Source organism: Strigops habroptila, chromosome W (assembly GCF_004027225.2).
Source record: "Strigops habroptila isolate Jane chromosome W, bStrHab1.2.pri, whole genome shotgun sequence".
NCBI classification, from domain to species: domain Eukaryota; kingdom Metazoa; phylum Chordata; class Aves; order Psittaciformes; family Psittacidae; genus Strigops; species Strigops habroptila.
The window spans coordinates 7,198,898-7,222,011 of NC_044301.2; the positions used below are offsets into that span (position 1 = coordinate 7,198,898).

Sequence of the window (23,114 nt, forward strand, 5' to 3'; positions counted from 1 at the left end):
TCCTCCCCATCCCTCTGGGAGAGGGGGGAGGAAGAACTGGGGGGAGTGAGCGAGTGGCTGCGTGGTTCCGAGTTACCAGCTGGGCTTAAACCACGACATTCTGAAAGGGGAAAATACAATAACTCTGACTGAACCCCACTCTATTTTTCCAGGCCAGGCATCAATCGGAAAGATGAAATATGCACCTATTTATAAATATAGACTAGAATGAAGTAAGTTTTCTCTTTAAAGGCATTTAAAACAAAGCTGCAAGTTACAGTTCGTAACACAGAATGAAATCTAATTGAAACAAACAGCAAGTGAATATCTGATCATCTAATATTGCTGTGACAGAAGATCCAAAAATATTTTAAAAGCTTAAAAAAAGGGGAAGACTGCAGTGTTGGTGACTGAAATGTGCTTAAAACTCATTACAGAACATGCAACCAAGCCAACCATACGCTTCCCTAAAGCAGATAACCTGAGGAATAGTAAAGAAAAAAATTTGCTCTCAGAAAAAGTAAGTGTATAATTACTTCACATGCAGAACTTTAGGTAAAGTCCATGGGAATTGTAAGTGGGTAGCTAATGGTGAGCAGCATGAAGACAGTTTAAAAAAAAAAACAAATCTCTGTACAGCCTTCCAGTATCTGAAGGGGGCCTATAGGGATGCTGGGGAGGGACTCTTCCTTAGGGACTGTAGTGGTAGGACAAGGGGTAAGGGGTTCAAACTTAAACAGGGGAAGTTTAGGTTAGATATAAGGAAGAAGTTCTTTACTGTGAGGGTGGTGAGGCACTGGAACAGGTTGCCCAAAGAAGTGGTAAATGCTCCATCCCTGGCAGTGTTCAAGGCCAGGTTGGACGGAGTCTTGGTTGACATGGTTTAGTGTGAGGTGTCCCTGCCCATGGCAGGGGGGTTGGAACTAGGTGATCTTAAGGTCCTTTCCAACCCTAACTATTCTATGATTCTACGATTCTACATGTGGAAAGGAATTATTTGTTGGCATTTGTTAGGATTGATAATGGGTTTTAGCAGCAACTAACTTTCTACCATTTTATAGGAACACATAGTCAAAAAGAAAAAAGCAATAGGATGGCAAAATACAACTGTGAATAGACGCATCCTGCTCTATAATCCCACTACGATGAGTCCTGGTGCATTATACTTACTGCTGCAAGCATGGGATGCACATACACCAAAAAATTGTTAATTCAAGTTTACTTGTTTTTAAAGTCTTGTTCCACTGCCACCTCCTTCTTAGCTTATGAATGCAAGTTTTTCACCTTTTTATCTTTCACTAGCTGAGCAACTTTAAAATAATTATCCCTTTACACAAAAAACCCCAATGTGGCAAAATATTGTTTCTGTGAATACTGACTAGTAGTTTTGCAATACTATGGATCTTGTTGTACCTTTAATTTTTTCAACAAATGGGATCTCTGAATGCGAAAGTTTAGATATATTCCAGATAAGGTATTATTTTCAAATGAATTCTATATTGATGGTAAAGTTTCAGTGTCAATAAGACAGTATGAATATCCCATTAAAAGTTTACTATCTTTAACTGAATTTGAGATCATGTAAATAAAACATGGTTTTCCAGTTGTAAAATCCATCTGTAGGAATATGAAAAATAGCTTTTAATTCAAAATAATGTATGCTTACTTCACATATGTATTTAAAATACCTCAAATATCTGACACAAAAATGCTTTGACATTATATCCTGGCCAATTTTTAAAGTAAAATGTGTACTTTCTGCTATCTGATTTATAAACAAAATAATAGATATTTAACCCAAAAGAACAAGTCAAATTGAGGAAATCACTTGAAAACAAAAAAATCATCAAATGTACTTGGACTCTTAGTGCCTTTGTGCTGCTTCATAAAGTTGTGACAAGACTTGTTGCTTTCTTTTCTGATGCTGCTTCTAGTCAGTGATAGCGCAATAGACTGTATACTACATATGCCACCTTCTCAGACTTACAATTGTAGCTTATTTCTGCTAGCAGAAAGTTATAGATAAAGTAACCATGAAATACTGTTTTTCTATGAGTAAGTAATTTTTTAAGTAACAAGCTACTAAAAATCAGGTAACTGCATCCCCATGTCAGGAACTAGGCATGCTGCTCTGCATCTGCCCATTGTTAAAAGCAGAAATACATGCCTAAACTAGAAAGTTTAAATCTGGCTGCTAAAGGGCTTCTTTGGAAACACTACTACTTCACTTGATCAAAGTGTGTATTTCAAACAATTTAAGTAGCCAACTTTATAAATAACCTCAACAAAGTTGCCAGGTAATTAGCCAGTATAACAATATTCCCAACTGACAGATTAATGTCTTCTACTGCAAACTGCTGTACTGTAATAAAAAAAAAAAAGGGCACTGTAATTTTAGAAGCTAAAGACTTTAAAAGGGAGAGATTTCTATGTGTTTCTTAGAAAACAAAGTAATCCCTACTTCCCTGCATGAATCCATATTATATGCACTAGTAAAATTTATTCTACAAGTGACTGGATATAGTTTTTGCTTAAAATATTGTTTGCCTTTTTTTAAAATATTATTTTCTACAGAAAGATTACTCTATCTTTGAGCGAATTATTTCTAGTTACAGCTCTGCCAGACAAATGGACAATTTAGACAGCCAGTGGGATTTCAAAGAACTCCAAAAGCATGTAAGCATTCCTTAAAAACCCACTTTGTGCTCACCTTCATCTTTAGGAATCTACATAGGTTTAATCTATATCTCCTTGTGGCAATTATTGTTAATATCTTGTTTTCATTAAAACACATTGCTCATACAGACTGCAAAGTAATCACCACAAATTAAAAGTGACATATGATGAGCTTTTTTTTTTTTTTTTTAAATAGTTCTGATGAATGTGTCAAGAAAACCATTAAGAAACAGCAGGTTATTATTATAAAGGATCTTTTACACACTATTAATTCAAAAGATATTTTTTTAGTTAGGATCCAATCAAATAGTTACTAGCAAAATGCTTCCAGGCTCCTCAGCTCCTGCTGCTCTAAATCAATAGAAAGGATAGCAATCTTTGTTGAAGGACAACTTGGAGTTTGTAAGGCCTTAAAAATAGATGGGGAGAAATGAAACACGTGTGCATGCAAGCACACACGTGCCCTGACCCACGTCCCTCTCCCTACCTTCCAGAATCCAGGCAGTGGGATTTGTGAGATCATACTGTAAAATTTTTATCTGATCTGTTGCCAGTTTCAAAAAAAAAAAAAAAAAAAGAGGGTAAAAAAGTTGCTTGCTGAAATACTACTTGGAAAACAACAAAGAGGAAGGAAGGAAAAAGCTTTTCAGTTGATACAAAGCTTTCATACCTTTGGGTTTGAACGTACTGTACTAATGCCTTATGACTGACTAGTACCTGACAATAAGAGAAAAAAACCTCAAGAATCCTATGTTCTTGGCGCCATATAGAGAAATAACAGGTTAAAATGGATCATTCTATTCCCCACTCCTTAAATTTATCTCTTAACTGACTCATCAATCCCTGGTTAAAATATTGTACTCCTACTGAAACAAGGACTCAGGATGGGAAATCAAGTTTTGCTTGCAATTCTTCTCTTTAGCAAGTTTCTCAGGCAAAAATTAGCAAAGAAAGAAAATATTCACTCTAGGAAACCCTCTCTTTAACTTACTGCTTCACCTAGTTTGTGCTCTGAGATGTGCTGTGGTCCTTATTTAGAATGATATTTATGATTTTACCCTCATGTTCTTTCATATGATCCAGCAGATTTTCTTTGTTGGTAGACTCAAAACCACAAATGCAGCAGCAGAAGAGAAGAATACAGTATTCTGTGCCAAGGTGGGGTAGAGTGGAGTTCTTTTCTAAACTGCATGAGGTATTCATCAAGTTAGGCTTTTTGTTTTCATCAGAACCTGAAATTTCATTTGTAGTCTGGTTAATAGACTCTGTAAAAGACACCATGTTGTCTGAACTTCCTAGTATAAGTACTGTACTCTCATCTGTGCCTTCTAATAAGGTTTTATCAGGAAACTGTCCTTGAAACCTGAAATAATAATAAAACCAAAACAAATATCAAAACGTGCAGTTGTTGCTTTCTGAGAGGAACTTTATTTTGAGAGTTGGGTCCTTTGAAAACTAGATAATAGGGCTTGAAAGTAAATCAGACATACCTGCTGCTTTGTGAAATTGCATCATTAATAGCCTTGTTCACTTGTTCATAGTTATAATTTTGGTCACTTGCATGTTTCCACATGTGGGACTTCAGGGATGGAGGATGGCTACATACATATCCACAGAGAGAACATCTGGGGGAAAAAAGGTGGAAAAGGGGAAAGAGAAACATTTAGAAGTTAAATTTTATTAGCTTAGCAATGGATTAGTTCTTCCAAAAGAATGAGAAAACAGAGAGAGATGTCAATCCTCTTCTTGGTCCTCCTTTCAGTTTCATTACTAGGTCGAGTTAGTTTGCAGTTTCATCTTGAAATGTAAGACTCTTTTTAGGGTCTGAAAATTTTTAAGTTTACTTTTTCTGACTTCTTAAACAACTGAATTAAAATCTTATCTGTTTGGCCTGTTAAAACTTTAAATACTGCAAAAATGCAATAGTTCTGATGACTGCAGAAACACAGAGTACATCGGTGTGGTAACTGGTGGGCATCGCGAGCTCTCTTTGCTGTTGCTCTGAACCAAGTAGCTGTGTAATTAGAACTGGTAATTTAAATTGAACTAATGAAGTCTTTCCTAATGTAGCATATATTAGTTTATTTAAGGATCACAGACTTGTTGAAGTTGGAAGGGGACCTTTTGAGATCCCGAGGACAGTGTCCAGTCAGATTTTGAATATATTCACAGGTCAAGATTCAGACAGGTGACAATTTTGTCCGTAGTCCACAAGACTATAAAACACTGTCTTAAACAGTAAAGGACAAAACCTTGAAGAATAAATCCTATTTACATAGAGATGTGGTGTATTTACAGACACAACCTAAGACTGATCAAATCCCATAGGACTTTTTTCATACATGAACATACAGCCGAGTTTTTTTTACAAGTGTTTCCTAAGATGATAAATTAGTTATCTCAGCATGAAGGAGATGAGTGATACTGCATGACATCACTCCACAGAACAGTATTCATGGTAAAGATGATGAAACTCCTTGTCTTTTGGACGAGGAAGCTAGTTTAGCTACCTGCTACTTTGGAAGTTTCCTTTTCTCAAATCCCATGGAAAAGATCTGAAGGTGACCTTGTTCTAATAAATTATACCTAGGAATGCATCTCAGTCTATCTCATTCCTCAATGAGAGGATGTTTTCTGCTCAAGCAATGTGATCCCAGTATGTTACACTATGATGAGTCTGTTAAAATGACTACTATTCTAGTAAGTTTTTGTATATTTTTAAGACCTTTTCAGAAATATAACCTGGAAACATGAGAAGGCCTACATAAAACTGTGTTATACACTACAATTCAGTAAGGTTTTATGACTTCTCTTAATGACAGTAGGATATAGTCCTCAAATGCCTTGCAAATAATCATATACAGGAAACTATTTCTGCTCAGCAGAAGATTGTGGAGAACAGCACAAATCTCACAAGTTAGGTGAAGGCATGGTACATTACCTTGCTTATATAGCAAGATAATTCTGTCCTGCTGGGGAACAACAGGCATGTCCTTTTAGCTCACTTTATTGATTTGGAATGTACTATCCTGTTTTTCTCTTTTTCTTACAATTTGAAGCCTTATAAAGAAAACGGATGCTTTCAGACATAGGCATGTTCACTCTCAGGTTGAGAGTCTTAATATTTTTAATAAGACTGTTATAAAATAGTGGCATCATTAAAAATAAGATAAAAGGCAGACCTTATAGTTATAGATAAAATTAAGCCAAAAGTGTGTTTTGTTTTGTTTTTTTTTTTTTTGCAAAACACAAAGATCAACAAATAATCTTAATTCCATTCTATATGCACATGTATTCTACTAATCTTATATATATGATTTTTCTGCACCACTAACACAGCTTGGTCAGTGGGTTGGTAACACAGGGAATGAAGCAACATTTCAGTGTTTGTTTTTATTCCCTTTTAGTCTCATTTTTTGAAGTACATTAATTTGCTCAGGTGATTTACTAATCAGATTTATTTTGCTGAGAACAATATCATGAGCCAAATGCTGTTGACTGCTTTAGCATACAGTTCAAATCGAAGACACAGAAACTCATCAGCTTTTAGCATGATGCACTACACTTTATGATCATATACTTAATATATAGTTACAGTATATGCAAGACATTCCCAGAGAAACAAAACTATTTACCAAAGAGTTTGGTAGTAGAACCCTTTCAATTCTATACCATGATTTGCCCAACTGGTTGACCTGTGTTGAATTATTAAACTTCACTGTTCAAGTGTATCCTAAACTGATCTACTGAGGAAACAATTACCTTTCAGCTTTGGATAGACTATTTCCTTGGGGACGCAGGGACCAAAGTGTGGAGGTTTTCAGTAATCTTTGGTAATACTAAGAGCACTCAGCAATACGGTAGGAAGTATGACAGCAGAGCAAATAGAACTTAATGCTACTAGGAACAGTTTAGGGGAAAAAGGCAGTGGAAGGACTTTGAAGTTGTAGAAGCAGATTTTCTTGAGAAGAAACCCTTACGTGAATGTGCTTTATTTGGATTCTTCCTATTGCCTTTAAAATCTTCCACAAAGAAATGTTCAGAATTGTCAGAATATTCAGTATATTCCTGATTTACTTTCCTTTCCTAGCTTTCCTTTTTTTGTTGCAAATTAGTAGTAAACGATTACACATATTTGTGCCAACTTTCTCATATATATATATAAAACCCACACACATCTATGGACAGACTATAAAGGACACTCATCACTTAAACATAACGACTATTCATACTAATTCTTAACTAGGGCAGTGTGATGCCAGTCTGGATTCTAACATGTATATGCAAAGGCTGTGCCTAGACTAGGATATTAAACAAAGCCAGAGAACATTCCTGGGTACTGGCATTTAACAATCTATAACATTAAATGTTAGAAGTGCCCCTAGCATGGTTTTGGCACATGCATTCTCCCAAACAATTCCAGGCATGCTTTGGTAATTAACACAGTCCAGAAACTACTTGCAACAGGCATTTTATATGCAACCACCCCATTCTGGAAAGAAAAAGCTCCTCCAGAAGGAGGTCGTGGACATGTTTAATTAGCAAGCATAAAGATCACATTGGAATGCCACATCAAATTTCATTCTCAAAAAAAAAAAAAAAAAGTCACTGGAACAAATAATGAATCTAGGAGGGAAAAGAATAGAATCTGAACTCTGCTTTGTATCTTATCATAAAAAAAAAAAATCACTATCACAGCTTTTTGCCAAATGAGAACTGTTACATACTTGTACTGTTCCATTAGCTGCACTGTCTGATGCTCCTGGGGGTGGCGCCTCATATGGCATTTCAAGCTATTCATATTTGTGGTGGCGAAGTCACATACTTGACATCTAAAGAGACAACAAGAAGTAAACTCATCTGACAGTTAACTGCTAACACTATTCCAGAAATAAAAATCTATAAAAAAGCAAAGGTATCTGGAAAGACTTACAGTTAAAGACTAGCAATACTGATGGAAGTCCAAGTGATGGCATTAGCTTTCAGTTTTTGGACCATGAGAATTATTTGCAGCCCAAAGAAGCCTCCACCTTTGAGGAGGCATATGGTCTGTGTTCCTTCCTGACATCTATCTTGTGTACCTCTACTGAAGTTGGTAAGCGTCATGAAGTATCAGGGTGACGTGGATGCACTGGAATGGATGCAGCCCTGATGCAAGTTGCTTGGCTGTGTTACACACAGGCAGAATATGGTCATAAGAGCTATAGGGGACATAGTGTATTTAGAAGTAAGTCTTGTTCCTCAAGAATACATGTTCTGCTTAATGCAACAGCCATGTTTCTTGTGACATTTTAAAAGCCAAACTATCTATTTAGTAATGAAATGTCTAGGTTTCAGAGCATTATAGCTGACCAACGTATTTAAATTCAAGTGCCCCAAGACGAGTGTGTCACATCATGCTGTCTACATTTTTATTTTTTTTTACTTCTGTCACAATATCTTTGTATAAAAACAATACATAAACCAGTCTGGATGTAGATTTAGATCCACGGATTTAGATCCCAAAGTATTACACAAAATACTATGCTATTCATAAATATCAATATACTACCACACAAGCTTTTTATGCATAACATTGAAACAGAAGCCATCATGCTCAGCTAAACTCTGCGTATTTGTTAGGACTTTAGTTGTTTCTTTTTTTGAAATGGTAAAGTGTCCAATTTTAAGTCTGGTCTACAGTGTGAGACAGTTTGAGACTGCAGGATACTTCACTTGAGATTACTCACTTTATTTTTTAAAGGACTTAACTGTGCAGTATTAAAATCCAGAAGGTATCAAATCTACAAAAATGCATCATTGGAAGCTATACAGTTTAATTTCCAGCATTTTTTGTCAGAATAATAAGGAAATATGTTTACAGCTATAAAAATGGCAGCAATGTAGTTGGTTGCTATTTGATACTATGAAAGACTTGAGGAATACATGTTTCAAAAGGAGAAATACCATAAATACTGGACTTCTGTGTTTTTTAGGCTGTAGCTTAAGTATCCTACCAGGTCTACAGATTTGTCTAAGGGGTTTATGAAAAAATCATAAGAAAAGCAAGCCAGATCAGTAGGCTTAAATTTAGTATGCAGCAGTCTATATCACCAATGGAAAATTTTTAAGTGTTCCTAAATCAAACAAGCTGGCTAACACCAATTCAGAAAACTACCATTTACAAGACACTCTACAGTATCTGCTGTTCCAACCTCTCTAAGTAACAAGTAACAGCAATAGGGATGATTCGGAGGATAAAAAAAAAATAAATCTATCTGTATTCTGCATTTGCTCTCTGAGCAAACATCTTGCAAATTTTTGTTAGTGTTATGGAATATCATTATAATGCACAAATTGAAATACAACACGTCTTCTGGGTTTGTGTCCTGGGTTCAGCTATAGCAGTCATTTTTCTCCTGCTTAGTAGCTGGTGCAGTGCTGTGTTTTTTTAACTTTCAGCCTGGGAACAACGCTGATAACACTGATGTTTTTAGTTGTTGCTAAGTAATGTTTATTCCAACCAAGGACTTTCTCAGTCTCATGCTTTGCCAGGGAGGAGGGGAAGCCGGGAGGAAGCAGAGACAGGACACCTGACCCAAACTAGCCAAAGGGGTATTCCATACCACAGCACGTCATGCCCAGTATATAAACCGGGGGGAGTTACCCGGAAGGCCCAGATCACTGCTCGGGTCGGGCTGGGTATCGGTCGGCGGGTGGTGAGCAATTGTATCCTCTCCCCTTGTTATTTCACTAATCGTTATTATCATTGGTGGTAGCAGTAGTGGTTTTGTGTTATACCTTAGTTGCGGGACTGCTCTTATCTCAACCCGTGGGAGTTACATTCTTCCCATTCTCCTCCCCATCCCTCCGGGAGCGGGGGGAGGAAGAAGGGGGGGGGGGGAGTGAGCGAGCGGCTGTGTGGTTCTGAGTTACCGGCTGGGCTCAAACCACGACAGTTTGTTTATCCAAAAGAGAAAGTCCCTGGCTGAGCTCAGCATTTCAAGGTGTTGAGTTTCCAGAATTTGTATTAAAAAAGATAGAAGTATATTAGCTCAACGACTCTATTAACTTAGATCTATTTTCTAGCCACTAGAGAGGGACAGAGATCCACACTGAATGAGCATAGATTGAATTTGCAGGAATTTATGCAGCAAATGATAGAAAAATGCATGATTTATTTTTCTGCTGGGGACCTGAGCTACAGTATTACACGTGATTTTATATATCAAAGTTCTATATAAATCCATACAACACCCTTGTAGAAAAGTTGTAAAATCTGATCCTGAGTGTAGTAATATTGCTTGAAACCTGTGAAAAAGATGAGGGGACTGGTGACAAGACAAAGGGCAGACAATGGAGAACACTTTGCAATAAAGCAAACTGTCGTGGTTTAAGCCCAGCCGGTAACTCGGAACCATGCAGCCACTCGCTCACTCCCCCCCTTCTTCCTCCCCCCTCTCCCGGAGGGATGGGGAGGAGAATCGAAAGAATGTAACTCCCACAGGTTGAGATAAGAACAGTCCAGTAACTAAGGTATAATACAAAACCACTACTGCTGCCACCAATAATAATAATGATAAGGGAAATAACAAGGGGAGAGGATACAATTGCTCACCACCCGCTGACCGATACCCAGCCCGACCCGAGCAGTGATCTGGCCTTCCGGGTAACTCCCCCTGATTTATATACTGGGCATGATGTGCCATGGTATGGAATACCCCTTTGGCTAGTTTGGGTCAGGTGTCCTGTCTCTGCTTCCTCCCGGCTTCCCCTCCTCCCTGGCAAAGCATGAGACTGAGAAAGTCCTTGGTCAGAGTAAACATTACTCAGCAACAACTCAAAACATCGGTGTTATCAGCATTGTTCCCAGGCTGAAAGTCAAAAACACAGCACTGAGCACTGCACCAGCTACTAAGAAGGAGAAAAATGACTGCTATAGCTGAACCCAGGACACAAATCCAAAATGAACTTAAGTGTGCAAGGAGTTCAACCAATATATTATTACTATTGGCCAAAGTTCAATATTACAATGTAATTAACTTCCCTTTTCACATCTGAAAACTTCAAACTGAAAACAAGCAGTAGACTGCTATGGCAAAAGATGTGTCCTGGAAAAGTTAGCAAATGTTAATTACATAGTTTGAGTCAACCAGCGAGTGTAGATCCATCAAATTTGCAGCAAAAGTAAGTAACTGAAATTCTTTAACAATATCTTCAAAATTGCATGAGCAATTAAGTAACCTTTTTAATTAAAACAAGTAAACCAGGCATGTGGCATTAATCAGCAATAATTGAGACACTTACCTGTATGGCTTATCAGAGTTATGAATTCGTCTGTGATTGCGTACACCAACATAAGTCGTGCTTGTGTAGTCACATACATCACATCTATACAGTTTCTGAACTGAAGACTTGTTTCCTATATGAAACAAAATCCATTATTTTAGTGAGTTACATTCAGCATTGTAAGGAGTTCTCAGATGATAATTTCAACACAACTGAATTATGAAACATGAATTAACATTTAAAAGTAATACTTTTAAATATCTGTATATATTTAATACTTTTAAAGTATCTGGAGCAAACTGGCAATGGACATAGAGATAATAAAGGTATCATTTATTTAGCATGCTGTTCTGCATTCACCCTACCATTTACTGGAATTATTAAAATTTTAGGAAAACACATTCTTTCTCTCTATGCGGACACTTCCCTTCTTCCTGGGTTAAAATCCTGTGTTACAGCAAAAGTTGTTAAAATGTGGGAATTGCTGACCCCAGCAGTTTCACTGCTTTGCAGAATGGAAAGGAAAAGATGGGCATTGAGAAAGGCCAAGTTTCAAACTGTCAAACATAGAAAAGCAGAAGTCTTCCCAAAGCATCTAAATCCTCTTTATCCTCCACATACACTCACACTTTCAGAAGGATTTCAAATGATTAAAAAAAAAACAAACCAAAAGATTCTGATCAGATGTGTGAAGAAATAATTTGGAACTTCTCCAAATTACTAAAAAGCAATTGTAACAAAAATATTTTTTTCTTTCCAGAATGAAAAAGACTCTTGAAAAATTAATGGTTGCAGAGACAAAGGCTAATGACTAATTTAACATAGGAAAATGTGTGCTCACAAGTGCACAGTTTGAATACTTTTAAGATGTAAGTGTGTAGACTTAAACAGCCTTATTCCTGCTCCCTTACTGAATAATGGAACTGATTTGGGTTAAAATATTAACATGTGGGAAGAGGGATGGTATTTTCTATGCAGGTCACTTTCCCATTCCAGCCTTCATGCACTCCCCAAATGAGGAAACAGCAGAAACATGAAGGAACACCAAGATTAGAGCTGTTTAAATCAGCACTACCACCAAAAGAAACATCAAACTAAATCACAGGGCTTTTTTCCTGCATCTAACATCTTCACTAGCTTAAGTGAAGTAAGTGCAAGTAAGGTGCTTAAGTTCAATTTATCTTTACACCAAATTCTTATTATCTGGCTGAACAGCCAAGCCATTACTCTCAGTTACCTACATGGGCTTTGAAGAAACTTTGATATCGATCCTTAGAGAATTTCTCTGGTGGGTAAAGATCATTACTAAGTACACCCCCAAACCAAAATAAATATAGAAATCAATAAATAATGTGTGGGAGAAAAAGTAAAGCTCAAATCTTGCAAGTACAGACTTCGGAAACTCTTCATGCTCCTATGAAGCACATCTCCAGCACAAATTAGTTTGTGTTGTGAAGAGGTTTGCTACTAGTAGGATAAATCAGAAGATCCTAGATGAACAGAAAAGGGTGTATTAGCTGGATGATTTTTAGTAGATATTGCCTTAAGAACTCTGATAATATCATCAGGTGATCCATGTCACACCGAGGGGAGGGTCTGTCTGCCACTGTTCCAACTTGTAAAGACAAACAAGCTTGAAATATGAAATAAGTGTCTGTCCAAAAAGATAGAAAGTAGACTTTTCAGACACATCTCAGCTTAGGTCCAAATACCATGAGCTTCTTTCCAGTTTGAAGTAAGAAAAACTGACCGACACCCCCTCCTTTATCACCTCCTGAATTCCAATTCTTTTTAGCTAAAGAAGGTCTGTTTGTTCTGAAGTTCCCTCTTAATGATGCCGGACTCCAGATGGAATCTTTAATCTTTTCATTATCAAAGCAACACTTAAGAATCTTTATGGTAAAACTCTTTTAAGGAGACATTGCAGAATAAACCAGTAGAATGAGTCATCCAAAATGGAAGCTCAACTTTTCACTTTGATTTCCAGCCCCCCCCACAGGTGGGCACTGAATTATGTCCAAAAAAGTTTTAGATATATTATTCTGAGGGATACAGTCACACAGCTAACTTAAACAGTAAAGGAAAATTACCAATAATTAAACTTTCCCTCCAAAATTCATCACTTTTAGGTAGGACTGATAATCCCAGAGGGTTATTCTGAAGAATATGTAGTATGTCATATAAAATAGCAATCTGAATACAAAGACAGTCTGAAATAAAATTTGAATAATTCTGTGTGTACCAAGATAACAGAAAAAATATTTTATATTTTTTACTTTAAAACATGACACAGTGCTCACTCTTCTAGCATTCTTATAAAAAGTAATATGGAAGTAATATATAACATACAGTCTTTGCAAGTCAACCTTAAAGCAAAATAGATCAGATTTTTTCCTACAATATGCTCATATAGTAAAATTTATTGGGTTATTTTTTTCTCTTTAATGTAAATTATCAAAACTATCTTAATATATACTTGAAGACTATGGAATTTATGCTTCTACAATTATTCTTTTATGAACGCACATGTATATAGAAGACCTCGAATACAAAAACACTTACTGGGCTGCAGATCTATGGGAGAGCAGGGGTTGTATGGAGGTCAAGCTATTGCATGCTCTACTTGAATGGGTTTTCCATCTTAAATTCTGCAGCTTTAGAATAAACTGCTTCCAAATGTATTTTCTGTTACAAATTTGGTATTTTATTGGGCAGGCAGCTTAAAACAAACAGTATCTAATGAGATTTTTAAAGCATTATGCAAACTCATTATCTATTGCATAGTTGTAAGTGGCTAACCACCCAGTAGCATACACTTAGGAGCAATTATTTATACCAATCACTACTTTAGATTTATTCCTTCAATAAAATGCACATAAATTATAATACATCATATAATCTCTCACTGTTGCAAAATAGCAGTCATGTCCCCCACCTACTACCCCCTCCATGGGCTTATTTCTTGTGGGTTTGGAGCCTTTTTTGCTTTCTGCATGGAGGATAACAGGCCTCTTAAAAAGGAGCATGGAAATGACAGATGTTTGTTCTAGAAGCAGTAACAGGTGCTCCTGCAATGCTGCTTATTGCCCTATTCCTTCATTATTAAACATTTACAATCGGATCATATCCAGTGTCATAATGCTCCCTTTTAATTTATTGTACAACCATGATGAATAGAGACTTTTAGGACTATTTAATTAACAAGAAATGAAACTGTTCCAGCTCAGGCATCTTTCACATAACCAGATGCTATGTCATAAACTTCTTTTTTTTGTGTCATTTTATAGTGATGACATCTGTTTGACAAGAGATCGCTGTACTACAGAGGTGTTGCAATTTGATTATAAATTGGTTCTGAAATAACTTAAGCATTCCAAAGTATGAATTAATAAAAGTTTAAAAGGAGAACTGTTTTCATTCAAGCCACATAACTGAATTTCATGTGAGGTAAACAATCAAAGTGCATGGCTGTAACACTTTTGTAAGATAATAATAAGCAAAAAAAATATATAAAAAATCTCTACAGTAATTAAATTGAAAGCAGGCAGTTTTCTCAAACAGGTGCTCCTCTTTCATGGAAGGTAAATTGCAAGATCAGGATATAAACTATAAAACCACCTTATTAAAACATACTATTTTCAAAAGCAAATGGGAATCTTGACTTTTCAGTCACCTTAACAGGACTTTAGCTCAAAAGTTACAGTATTCCCCCAAATATGACATGCTTCAGGCATTGCAAGGTTGTCCGGTATCATGACATCTTTAAAAATATTGGTTTAAAACAAACAAAACATGGTCAGAAATAATAGTCCAATCTGTGCTCATAGATATTTGTACCCAGCTAAACTAACAATGTTTTATTTCCTATCACTTCCATTAAAACATTTATGCTATTTCTTCTGAAGAAAAAACCCACTACATGGGGAACGTTCCCACTACCAGCAGACCCTCCCTCGCCTTCTTCCTGTCTCCTCCTGACTTCAGATGGCTCTCTCAGGCTTTGGTCTTAGGGATGTAACAAGCACTACAGATCAATTCCCTGAATTTAAATCCTTTCTGCATTGATGAGACTGAAAAGGAGTTGGGAAGGTTCATTCTACCTGAGGCTGATAACATAATGAACTTTAACCTTGTATACTGAAAGCCAGAAAAAGAGGCAGTGTAAGCTAAGAGAATAGAAGTCAAGAGTAAGGATCTCATTCTATTCCAACATGTACCATGTTGCTTTGGACAAATCATTAGTGGTTCAAACTGTCCACCCTGGTTCATGCTGGTTAGCCCCTTTTTTACAAGTATCAGTTTCAGTGATTAATTTCACACTCACTGATCACCTGTAGAGGTGAGAATAGAACTCAGAAATTTCAACTGTGGTCTAAGTACTATTATAGTGCACATTTTGCTATCTAAAAGAACAAGAGACCATACTTAGGACATGAAAGAGCTATATGTGCAAAATGGAAATACTTCAGCACACGGCTGTTCAGAGGTGATATAATTAATAGTATTTTTCCACAGTGCTCTAAAATTGCACAATACTAATAATTACAGTGTTGCCTTCAGAATAAAAATGCTGTAAATACTTTCGGTAACTTTAACTCACCAGAGAATAGGATGCATTCAAGTTGAAATTATAAATATTGGGCCTTCAAGATATTCAAATGGATCTTAAACATGTTCTCCTAAACTACAAAATCTGGCTATTATTCCCCCTATTTCACTACCTTAACACATCAAGGGTTTTGTTTTGGTTTTTTTGCTGTTGTTTTTAAAACTGTCATGGTTTAAGCCCAGCCGGTAACTCAGAAACACACAGCCGCTCACTCACTCCCCCTTCCCCCTTCCCCCCCCCCCCCCCGCAGGATGGGGAGGAGAATCAAAGGAATGTAAACTCCACGGGTTGAGATAAGAACAGTCCAATAACTAAAGTATAATATAAAACTACTACTAAGAATAAGAAGAATAATGATAAGAGAAATAACAAGGGGAGAGAATATAAAACTAAAAAGGGAAGAGAAAAAACCCCAATAAACACAAGTGATGCACAATACAACTGTTCACCACCCGCCGAACGATACCCAGCCCGACCTGAGCAGCGATCTGCCCTTCTGGGTAACTCCCCCCAGTTTATATACTGGCCATGACGTGCTGTGGTATAGAACACCCTTTTGGCTAGTGTCCTGTGTCCTAGGTTCAGCTACAGCAGTCATTTTTCTCCTTCTTAGTAGCTGGTGCAGTGCTGTGTTTTTTAACTTTCAGCCTGGGAACAATGCTGATAACACCGATGTTTTCAGTCGTTGCTGAGTAATGTTTACTCTGACCAAGGACTTTCTCAGTCTCATGCTTTGCCAGGGAGGAGGGGAAGGCGGGAGGAAGCAGAGACAGGACACCTGACCCAAACTAGCCAAAGGGGTATTCCATACCACAGCACGTCATGCCCAGTATATAAACCGGGGGAAGTTACCCGGAAGATCAGATCACTGCTCGGGTCGGGCTGGGTATCGGTCGGCGGGTGGTGAGCAATTGTATCCTCTCCCCTTGTTATTTCCCGTATCGTTATTATCATTGGTGGTAGCAGTAGTGGTTTTGTATTATACCTTAGTTACAGGACTGCTCTTATCTCAACCTGTGGGAGTTACATTCTTTCGATTCTCCTCCCCATCCCTCCGGGAGCAGGGGGAGGAAGAAGGCAGGGAGTGAGCAAGCGGCTGCGTGGTTCCGAGTTACCGGCTGGGCTCAAACCACGACATCCTGTCTCTGCTTCTTCCCGGCTTCTTGTGCCCCTCCTCACTGACAGAGGGACTGCATGAGAGACTGAAAAGTCCTTGATCAGAGTAAGCATTACTTAGCAACAACTAAAACGTCGGTGTGTTATCAGCATTGTTCTCAGACTAAAGATGAAACACAGCACTGCACCAGCTACTAGGAAGGAGAAAAATAACTGTTACAGCTGAACCCAGGACAAAAAACAAACACTATTGAATGATAAGCAGATACACAGTTAAACAAACATTTAGAAAATGCATACCTACTGTTACCCTGGCAACGATTACAGATGCGAGTTGCATTTTTAGAATGCTTTACATTTGCCTCTCTAGGGCTAAAACAAATGGTGCATTTTGACATTACCACAATTAAAGAAAAATTTCTAAACACAGAATGGATGGTATTGTATATATATGCTGACAGCAAACTACATTACCACAGTGAGTTTTAAAAAAGGCTTTCTTTTGTTTGCAGTAGGTGATTTGGAAGGAAGGAAACAAAGATTATTTTTTTTTCTTAAAAATCCAGAGTAATACTCCATACCAGTTGTTTTTCACAAGAAATACAATGTCCAATTACAGGGGCTGAAGATGTCTTGCCTACCAATGCATGTCAGTAAGATATCTCAAAACTGACTATGGTTAAGTTTTGCACACTACAAAGAATATACATTTAAGGTCATGAACAGGCATGAAAACATTTCAGCATAAACGAGATCTTAAAGCCAGTTTTATACAAATATAGCAAACGAAGTCATGAGTGACTTTTTGTAATTTCAAGTGTAAATATAAACAGTACCTTCTCTTTCATCTACTTCCTTGGAAACTACTAGTTTGTTAGATGTGGCTGTTGAAAAGATATCTGGAAGACTGTGTTGTTCTCTTTCATGATTTCGTAGTTGGCTCTGAAAAAGCAATTTCCCACATTTAAATATACACTATAAACATACAGCGGTCACTTCAAATATTGCAATCAATTGTGAATTGTTACTGAAGTTTTAAGGACAACTGTTATAAAATGTATGTTAACATGTATACAGATTATCCCTCAGGTAATTTTACTAGAAACAAAAAGTAAGTAACATAACATAAAGGAATGATGAGAGTGACTGAGAGGATTATATGATTTGTGTTTATTTAGAAAATAAATTTCCTTCTTCCCCCATTCCCATGGACAAGTAGTGAACAGTTATTCCTCCAAAATTATTATATTCCAGAAGCAGTATTAGATTAGAGGTTAGACGATGGCTTGTGTGAAAACTGACTCAATTCTCATATTGCCTAGTGGCTTAGGAATATGTTATTCCTGTTTCTACTTGCCTGGGGAGGAGAGGGGAAAGAGAACCTTTCGCCACCCTACTTGTACTTTTTTTTAAACTAGGACTAAACAACAGTAAATATGGAAAAATTTGCACTACCATTGCCTACAAGAATTTCAGTTGTATGTCTAGATACTGATTCTATCTATTCTATATTCCTGAGTACTGAACTGAGTACATAGGAACACACTCACCAGCACTAACGCTTAAAATAGCAATTATAAAAATGGCAGAAGTACATTATTCTGCTCTGGTGTGTAATCTTTCAGTTCTACAGAACATCCAGACCAAAACAAAAGAGGAAAAAAGAATTTCTGCTTCAAAGTGTCTCATGTTACCCCTAGTGCCATGATTGCTTTTGCACACACTCAAAACTAGTGGACATGTTTGAGCATTCTTTTAAAGTTTCAACTATTAAGTTCTCTGATGCTTCCATTTCTTCCAGTAGTTGCTACATGTGAGCAGAAAAACAACATGATATCAATATGTCCATAAGATGGTTCTCAGGAAAGTAACTTATGTGAGGAAGCAAGTTTATTTCAGTGGGTAAGGCAGAATAATTATAGCTGAATTGTATATTTAGAAAGTGCTGCTGGCAATAATCCCCAACTGCAATGACCATCAAGTCAGGACATCAGGCTGAATTAAGTTAGAAAGAGGAATCACCAGTTATTAAAAAGGTAGCAAAATAGGTTATTTAGCTATTATAGACAGGCACAGGAAAGAACTTTACCTTATAATGAAAGGATTCTTCACATTGCTTGCACTGATATATTCTTGTTTTGCAGTGGTTGATCATGTGGCTCTCTAAATCCTTACTATTGTCAGCAATGTGTTCACAGATAGGACACTGGTATGGCTGCCTCTGATGATGGACTCTCAAGTGTTGTTTTATGTAGCCCTTATTACCACTGCTGCAATGGCAGAGGCGACAGCAGTAGGGTCGATCTGTGTTAGGTATATATTCTACTAGGTTACTGCCAGGAATATTTGCATCATTTGCATTTTGGCACTGTGCATTGTCTTGTAATTCTTTCAAAATGTCATCATCAGAAGCATTCTGATCTGTCCTCTCCTTCAATTTTTCAATGACAGTGAGTAGTGACATACTGATGCCCATTTTAATTGGTGCTTCTGATAACTCTGGCCTTTCTTTCTGTATCTCAACTATTGCACATTCACTTTGGTTTAAGCCACTAAACTCCTCTGAAGGATCCTGAAGTGAGGATGCCACTTTAGAATGAGCCATGCATGGGCCATCTGCTTCTCCCTGTCCTGCACCTGCATCCACAGCATCTTCTCCAGTCAGAGTCCTGAAGCTAGACCTCATTAGTTCTGCAGCTCTGATAGGCATTGTAACAAGAGCTTCTGCAGCTAATGAGTGTAGTCGTAAAGACTCTGAATTTGTCCTTCTTCGTGCAGGAGGCACATTTTCATCAGTTGTTACGGTTTTATTAGAGCTTAATACCTTATCTTTCTTCTCCGTATTATTCCATCCTGTTACTACTTCTTGAATTGGATCTGAACAATAAACTTCTTCAGGTTCTTCACAGGTAATGTGGGACTCCTCAGAGATTAATTTTTCTGTTTCGATGTCAGTGTTCATCAAGAAAGGCTTTTGTAAGACACTTTCTTCAGCACCTGGCAAATGCTCCACTATTACATTAACATGACCCTTTTTATTTGGACTACAATTGATGATTTTCTTTGCTGATGAAAGTAGGCTATCAGTTATCATACTATCTGGTTCTGTATCTGATACAGTCTCCTCTAAAACCTCTGTAGTAGGAGAATGCACTACAGACTGATTTAACATCTCTTCCTCTTTTACATTTGTTCCTACTGGCGATTTACATGAGAGTTGCTCAGAATTGCAAATCTGAAGTTGAAGAGAAGGTTCACTCTGGATATCAAGTTCACTATTTTCCAAGGAAAGAACAACTGTATCCACACTATAAGGTGTGTGAGTTACAACCACCTCTGACAAGTTGGTAGTTTCATTTTCTTCCTCAAAGATAGGATAGGAGCAATCAACCTCACCTGCATGTTTCCAAGCGTGTGTTTTCAACATTCTTTGCTGACCACAGGTGTACCGACAAATTAAACACCGGTACATGCCATACTGCTCGTAAGTATACCATTTTCTTCTACCCATTTCAGGCCTCTGAGTAGACCAAGTTGTATCTTTACATTCCAGATTTCCTGTCTGATCAGCCCCTGATTTGACACTTCCTTCCACTGGCCCTTGCAAAAATGAACTCATGACATTTACACACTGCTGCACTTTTGTCTGGATGCTATTTTTACCATCATTCTCATGGCAATTTTGGAAGTGGGATTCAAGTTCTTTTTGGCTTTTGGAAGCGAAATGACATTCTGAGCACATTAATATCACTTCATTTTTCTGCCCATGTTGTTTTATATGTTCTTGTAGTGTTAAAAGAGAAGGTGATAGAAATTTACATAGACTACATTGGTAGCACATCACATTTTTTTTGCTTTGTGGAAGACATTCAGTCACAAAATAATCTGCTTGTAAATCTTCAGTCTTTTTAGTAGCAATAACAGAGATCTCAATTGCTTTAACTGGGATTTCACAAAGATCGTCTGTGTCCAAGGATTGTGCAGAAGCATTAGGATGGGAACGTTTTTTCCCTATTAAAAGGCATCTTTGTGTCTTCTCACTTTCAACTATTTTGCTTAGTTTCTGGATAACATGGATTAGTGGGTCAGTTTTACATTTTCCCTGATCTTCACTGTTCTGCAGTGTTGGGCCAATGACTGTTTCAGAAATCAGCACAGCTTCCTGTTCCCCAGTATTTGGCATCAATACTGCAACACTGCTTCCTTCATCCATAATACCTAGGAGAAAAGGGTTTATAAAAAAATAAAATGTATACATGCACAATAATAAAAATATAACCCAGTACTATTTAATTTCACCCTCTGCTAAATATGGAAGCCTAATGCCACTAACTTAATAAAAACTTTCAGAATGGCTATAGAAATAGACAGATTTTTAGGACATTTAGTGGCTAGCATAGATGCTGTTCCAATAGAGCTGGACAGAATAATTCCAAGACAGCCTATAGCAGCCTGCCTCCAAGTTGTACAAGGGCAAGATAAATATTTTTCAAGTACAGGCTGATTAGCATTATCACAGCTATTGCCTTTTTCTTTACAAAGACTATACATTTGAATGCTAGACACTTAAATATACCAATCAATAGTAACTGGCATATTTATGTTTCAAAGCCATGATATGATATGAAAATGTACCCCCAACATACTTACACTGATGTCTCCTTGTAATGGATGGGAACCTAGCTGGGAGTTGATTCCCTCTCATGATTGGGAGAGATAACAAAGGATGTTGTTTGCCACAGTGTATTTGGCAGAGTATATATGTTTATGTTCATCTTGACTGTCAGAAAGAGGCAGGAAAACAGAGGTGTGCAGCTGTTCTATGACCTTCATACTTGGCCGCACTGGGGCGCCTGGCCAACGCTCTCAGAGTGGACAACGGTGAGATCATGAGAAACTGCACGGCCCCACGAGTAAACAATTAGAGATCTGGCATAAAGCCGGTTGTTTTTCTAAGGGTATAAAAGCGAGACCCTCTTGTGGCCATGGGAAAAGCCTCACCTATGGGTGGACGCACTGCGCAGGAATTTTCCCAATTACCTGAGACTCCTGGCATTGGCTGCAACGGGGCTTCCCAGCTGGAAGCATGGGCCTGGATGATGATTCAGTGGTAATTGGTGATGTATTTCTTCTTAATCTCTGTTCTTTCTATGCAGTAATGATTTAATGCATTGCTAACTTTCTTCAGTACTTATATACCTATATCTCTGATTTGCTTTATTGTACTTATTCACTATATAGAGAGATATTTACCTAATTCACATTAGTGTGCTTGCTTTAGTGTGCTTATTGGCTTTAGTGTGCTTGTTTATTAAACTCTGCATATTATACAGCTAGTGTGTGGCCATTTTGTGGCATACCCTGTCTGTCAGCAGAACGCTCCTAAAGTAAATGACAATTTGCAACAACATAATTTACAAAAATAAGCAATTTTTCCTTGAAATGTTAGGAAAAGAAAGTAATTCTGGTATTTACTTGCATTAGTCATTTCGCTATAACTATATTAAAGATTGTTCAAATGTCAAGTCATACTTATAAATGTCATTTTCTAGAAAAGCTACTAATTGTAGCTTTTTCTACAATTCCTTAATTGTAGGAAAAATCAATTGGTATGAAAATTAGAGAGTAATTGTTTTCTGTTTTGAGGGAAAGCTAAAGGCAATAACTATTTCCACTTACACTTCCTTTAAACATATCTAACCATAAACCACAGGCAATAACGTGGTACTGTTGGAGGTTAAATTAGAAACCAATATGGATAAACTTACACAAAACATACTTTGTGATGTGGGAAAAGCTGTGGGGTGAAGGAGCTGGACAAGAAGTGTTACAGCAAAATTTACTTCTGAAAAAATGTCTAAAAATAATGTAGTCAAGTTCCACTATATACACACAGATTTTATATACGGTATGCATTTTTATATGCTATATATAAAATTTAGAACATAAAGAGATGACAGATATTTCTTTTATCAGTCATCCTTGAAAATGTATCCTAAGTTCTTTCACATGGATTTTTGGTTTTTTTCCCCTCAAGAAATACACAAGCCAAACCAGAACTTCCAGAACTGATCCTAAAGACCCATGAAATCCACTTTTTTCTACTTATAGATGTAGTATACAGCAATGTAATGAACAGACATATGAGAGTGGATTCTGTGGTGCCCCTTTCCCACTACAGGAAAATTCTGGGCACAACTACCACTGTGAGGGTGGTGAGGCACTGGAATGGGTTGCCCAGGGAGGTTGTGGATGCTCCATCCCTGGTGGTGTTCAAGGCCAGGTTGGACAGAGCCTTGGGCCACATGGTTTAGTGTGAGGTGTCCCTGCCCATGGCAGGGGGGTTGGAACTAGATGATCTTAAGGTCCTTTCCAACCCTAACTATTCTATGATTCTATGATTTTTTTAACTACATTGCTTTCACCAAGAACAAAGATGATTCAGTCTCCCATGACATAAAACTTC

The 23,114-nt window shown here is 37.4% G+C and overlaps 1 protein-coding gene across 2 annotated transcripts in view; it reads right to left on the minus strand.

Annotated features, from left to right (window-relative positions):
* Nucleotides 1-3,455: 3,455 nt before the first annotated feature.
* LOC115619090 (zinc finger protein 507-like) overlaps nt 3,456-23,114 on the minus strand; it is a 32,094-nt gene continuing 12,435 nt past the window's right edge. For both annotated transcript variants that reach the window (XM_030511120.1, XM_030511119.1), the window contains 5 exons: nt 18,738-20,866; nt 17,485-17,590; nt 10,942-11,056; nt 4,146-4,280; nt 3,456-4,018 (listed from right to left, as the gene is read on the minus strand). In XM_030511120.1, coding sequence (XP_030366980.1) covers nt 3,655-4,018; nt 4,146-4,280; nt 10,942-11,056; nt 17,485-17,590; nt 18,738-20,861 — 2,844 coding nt within the window. In that variant the 5' untranslated portion in view covers nt 20,862-20,866 and the 3' untranslated portion in view covers nt 3,456-3,654. The remainder of the gene's footprint in view (nt 4,019-4,145; nt 4,281-10,941; nt 11,057-17,484; nt 17,591-18,737; nt 20,867-23,114) is intronic.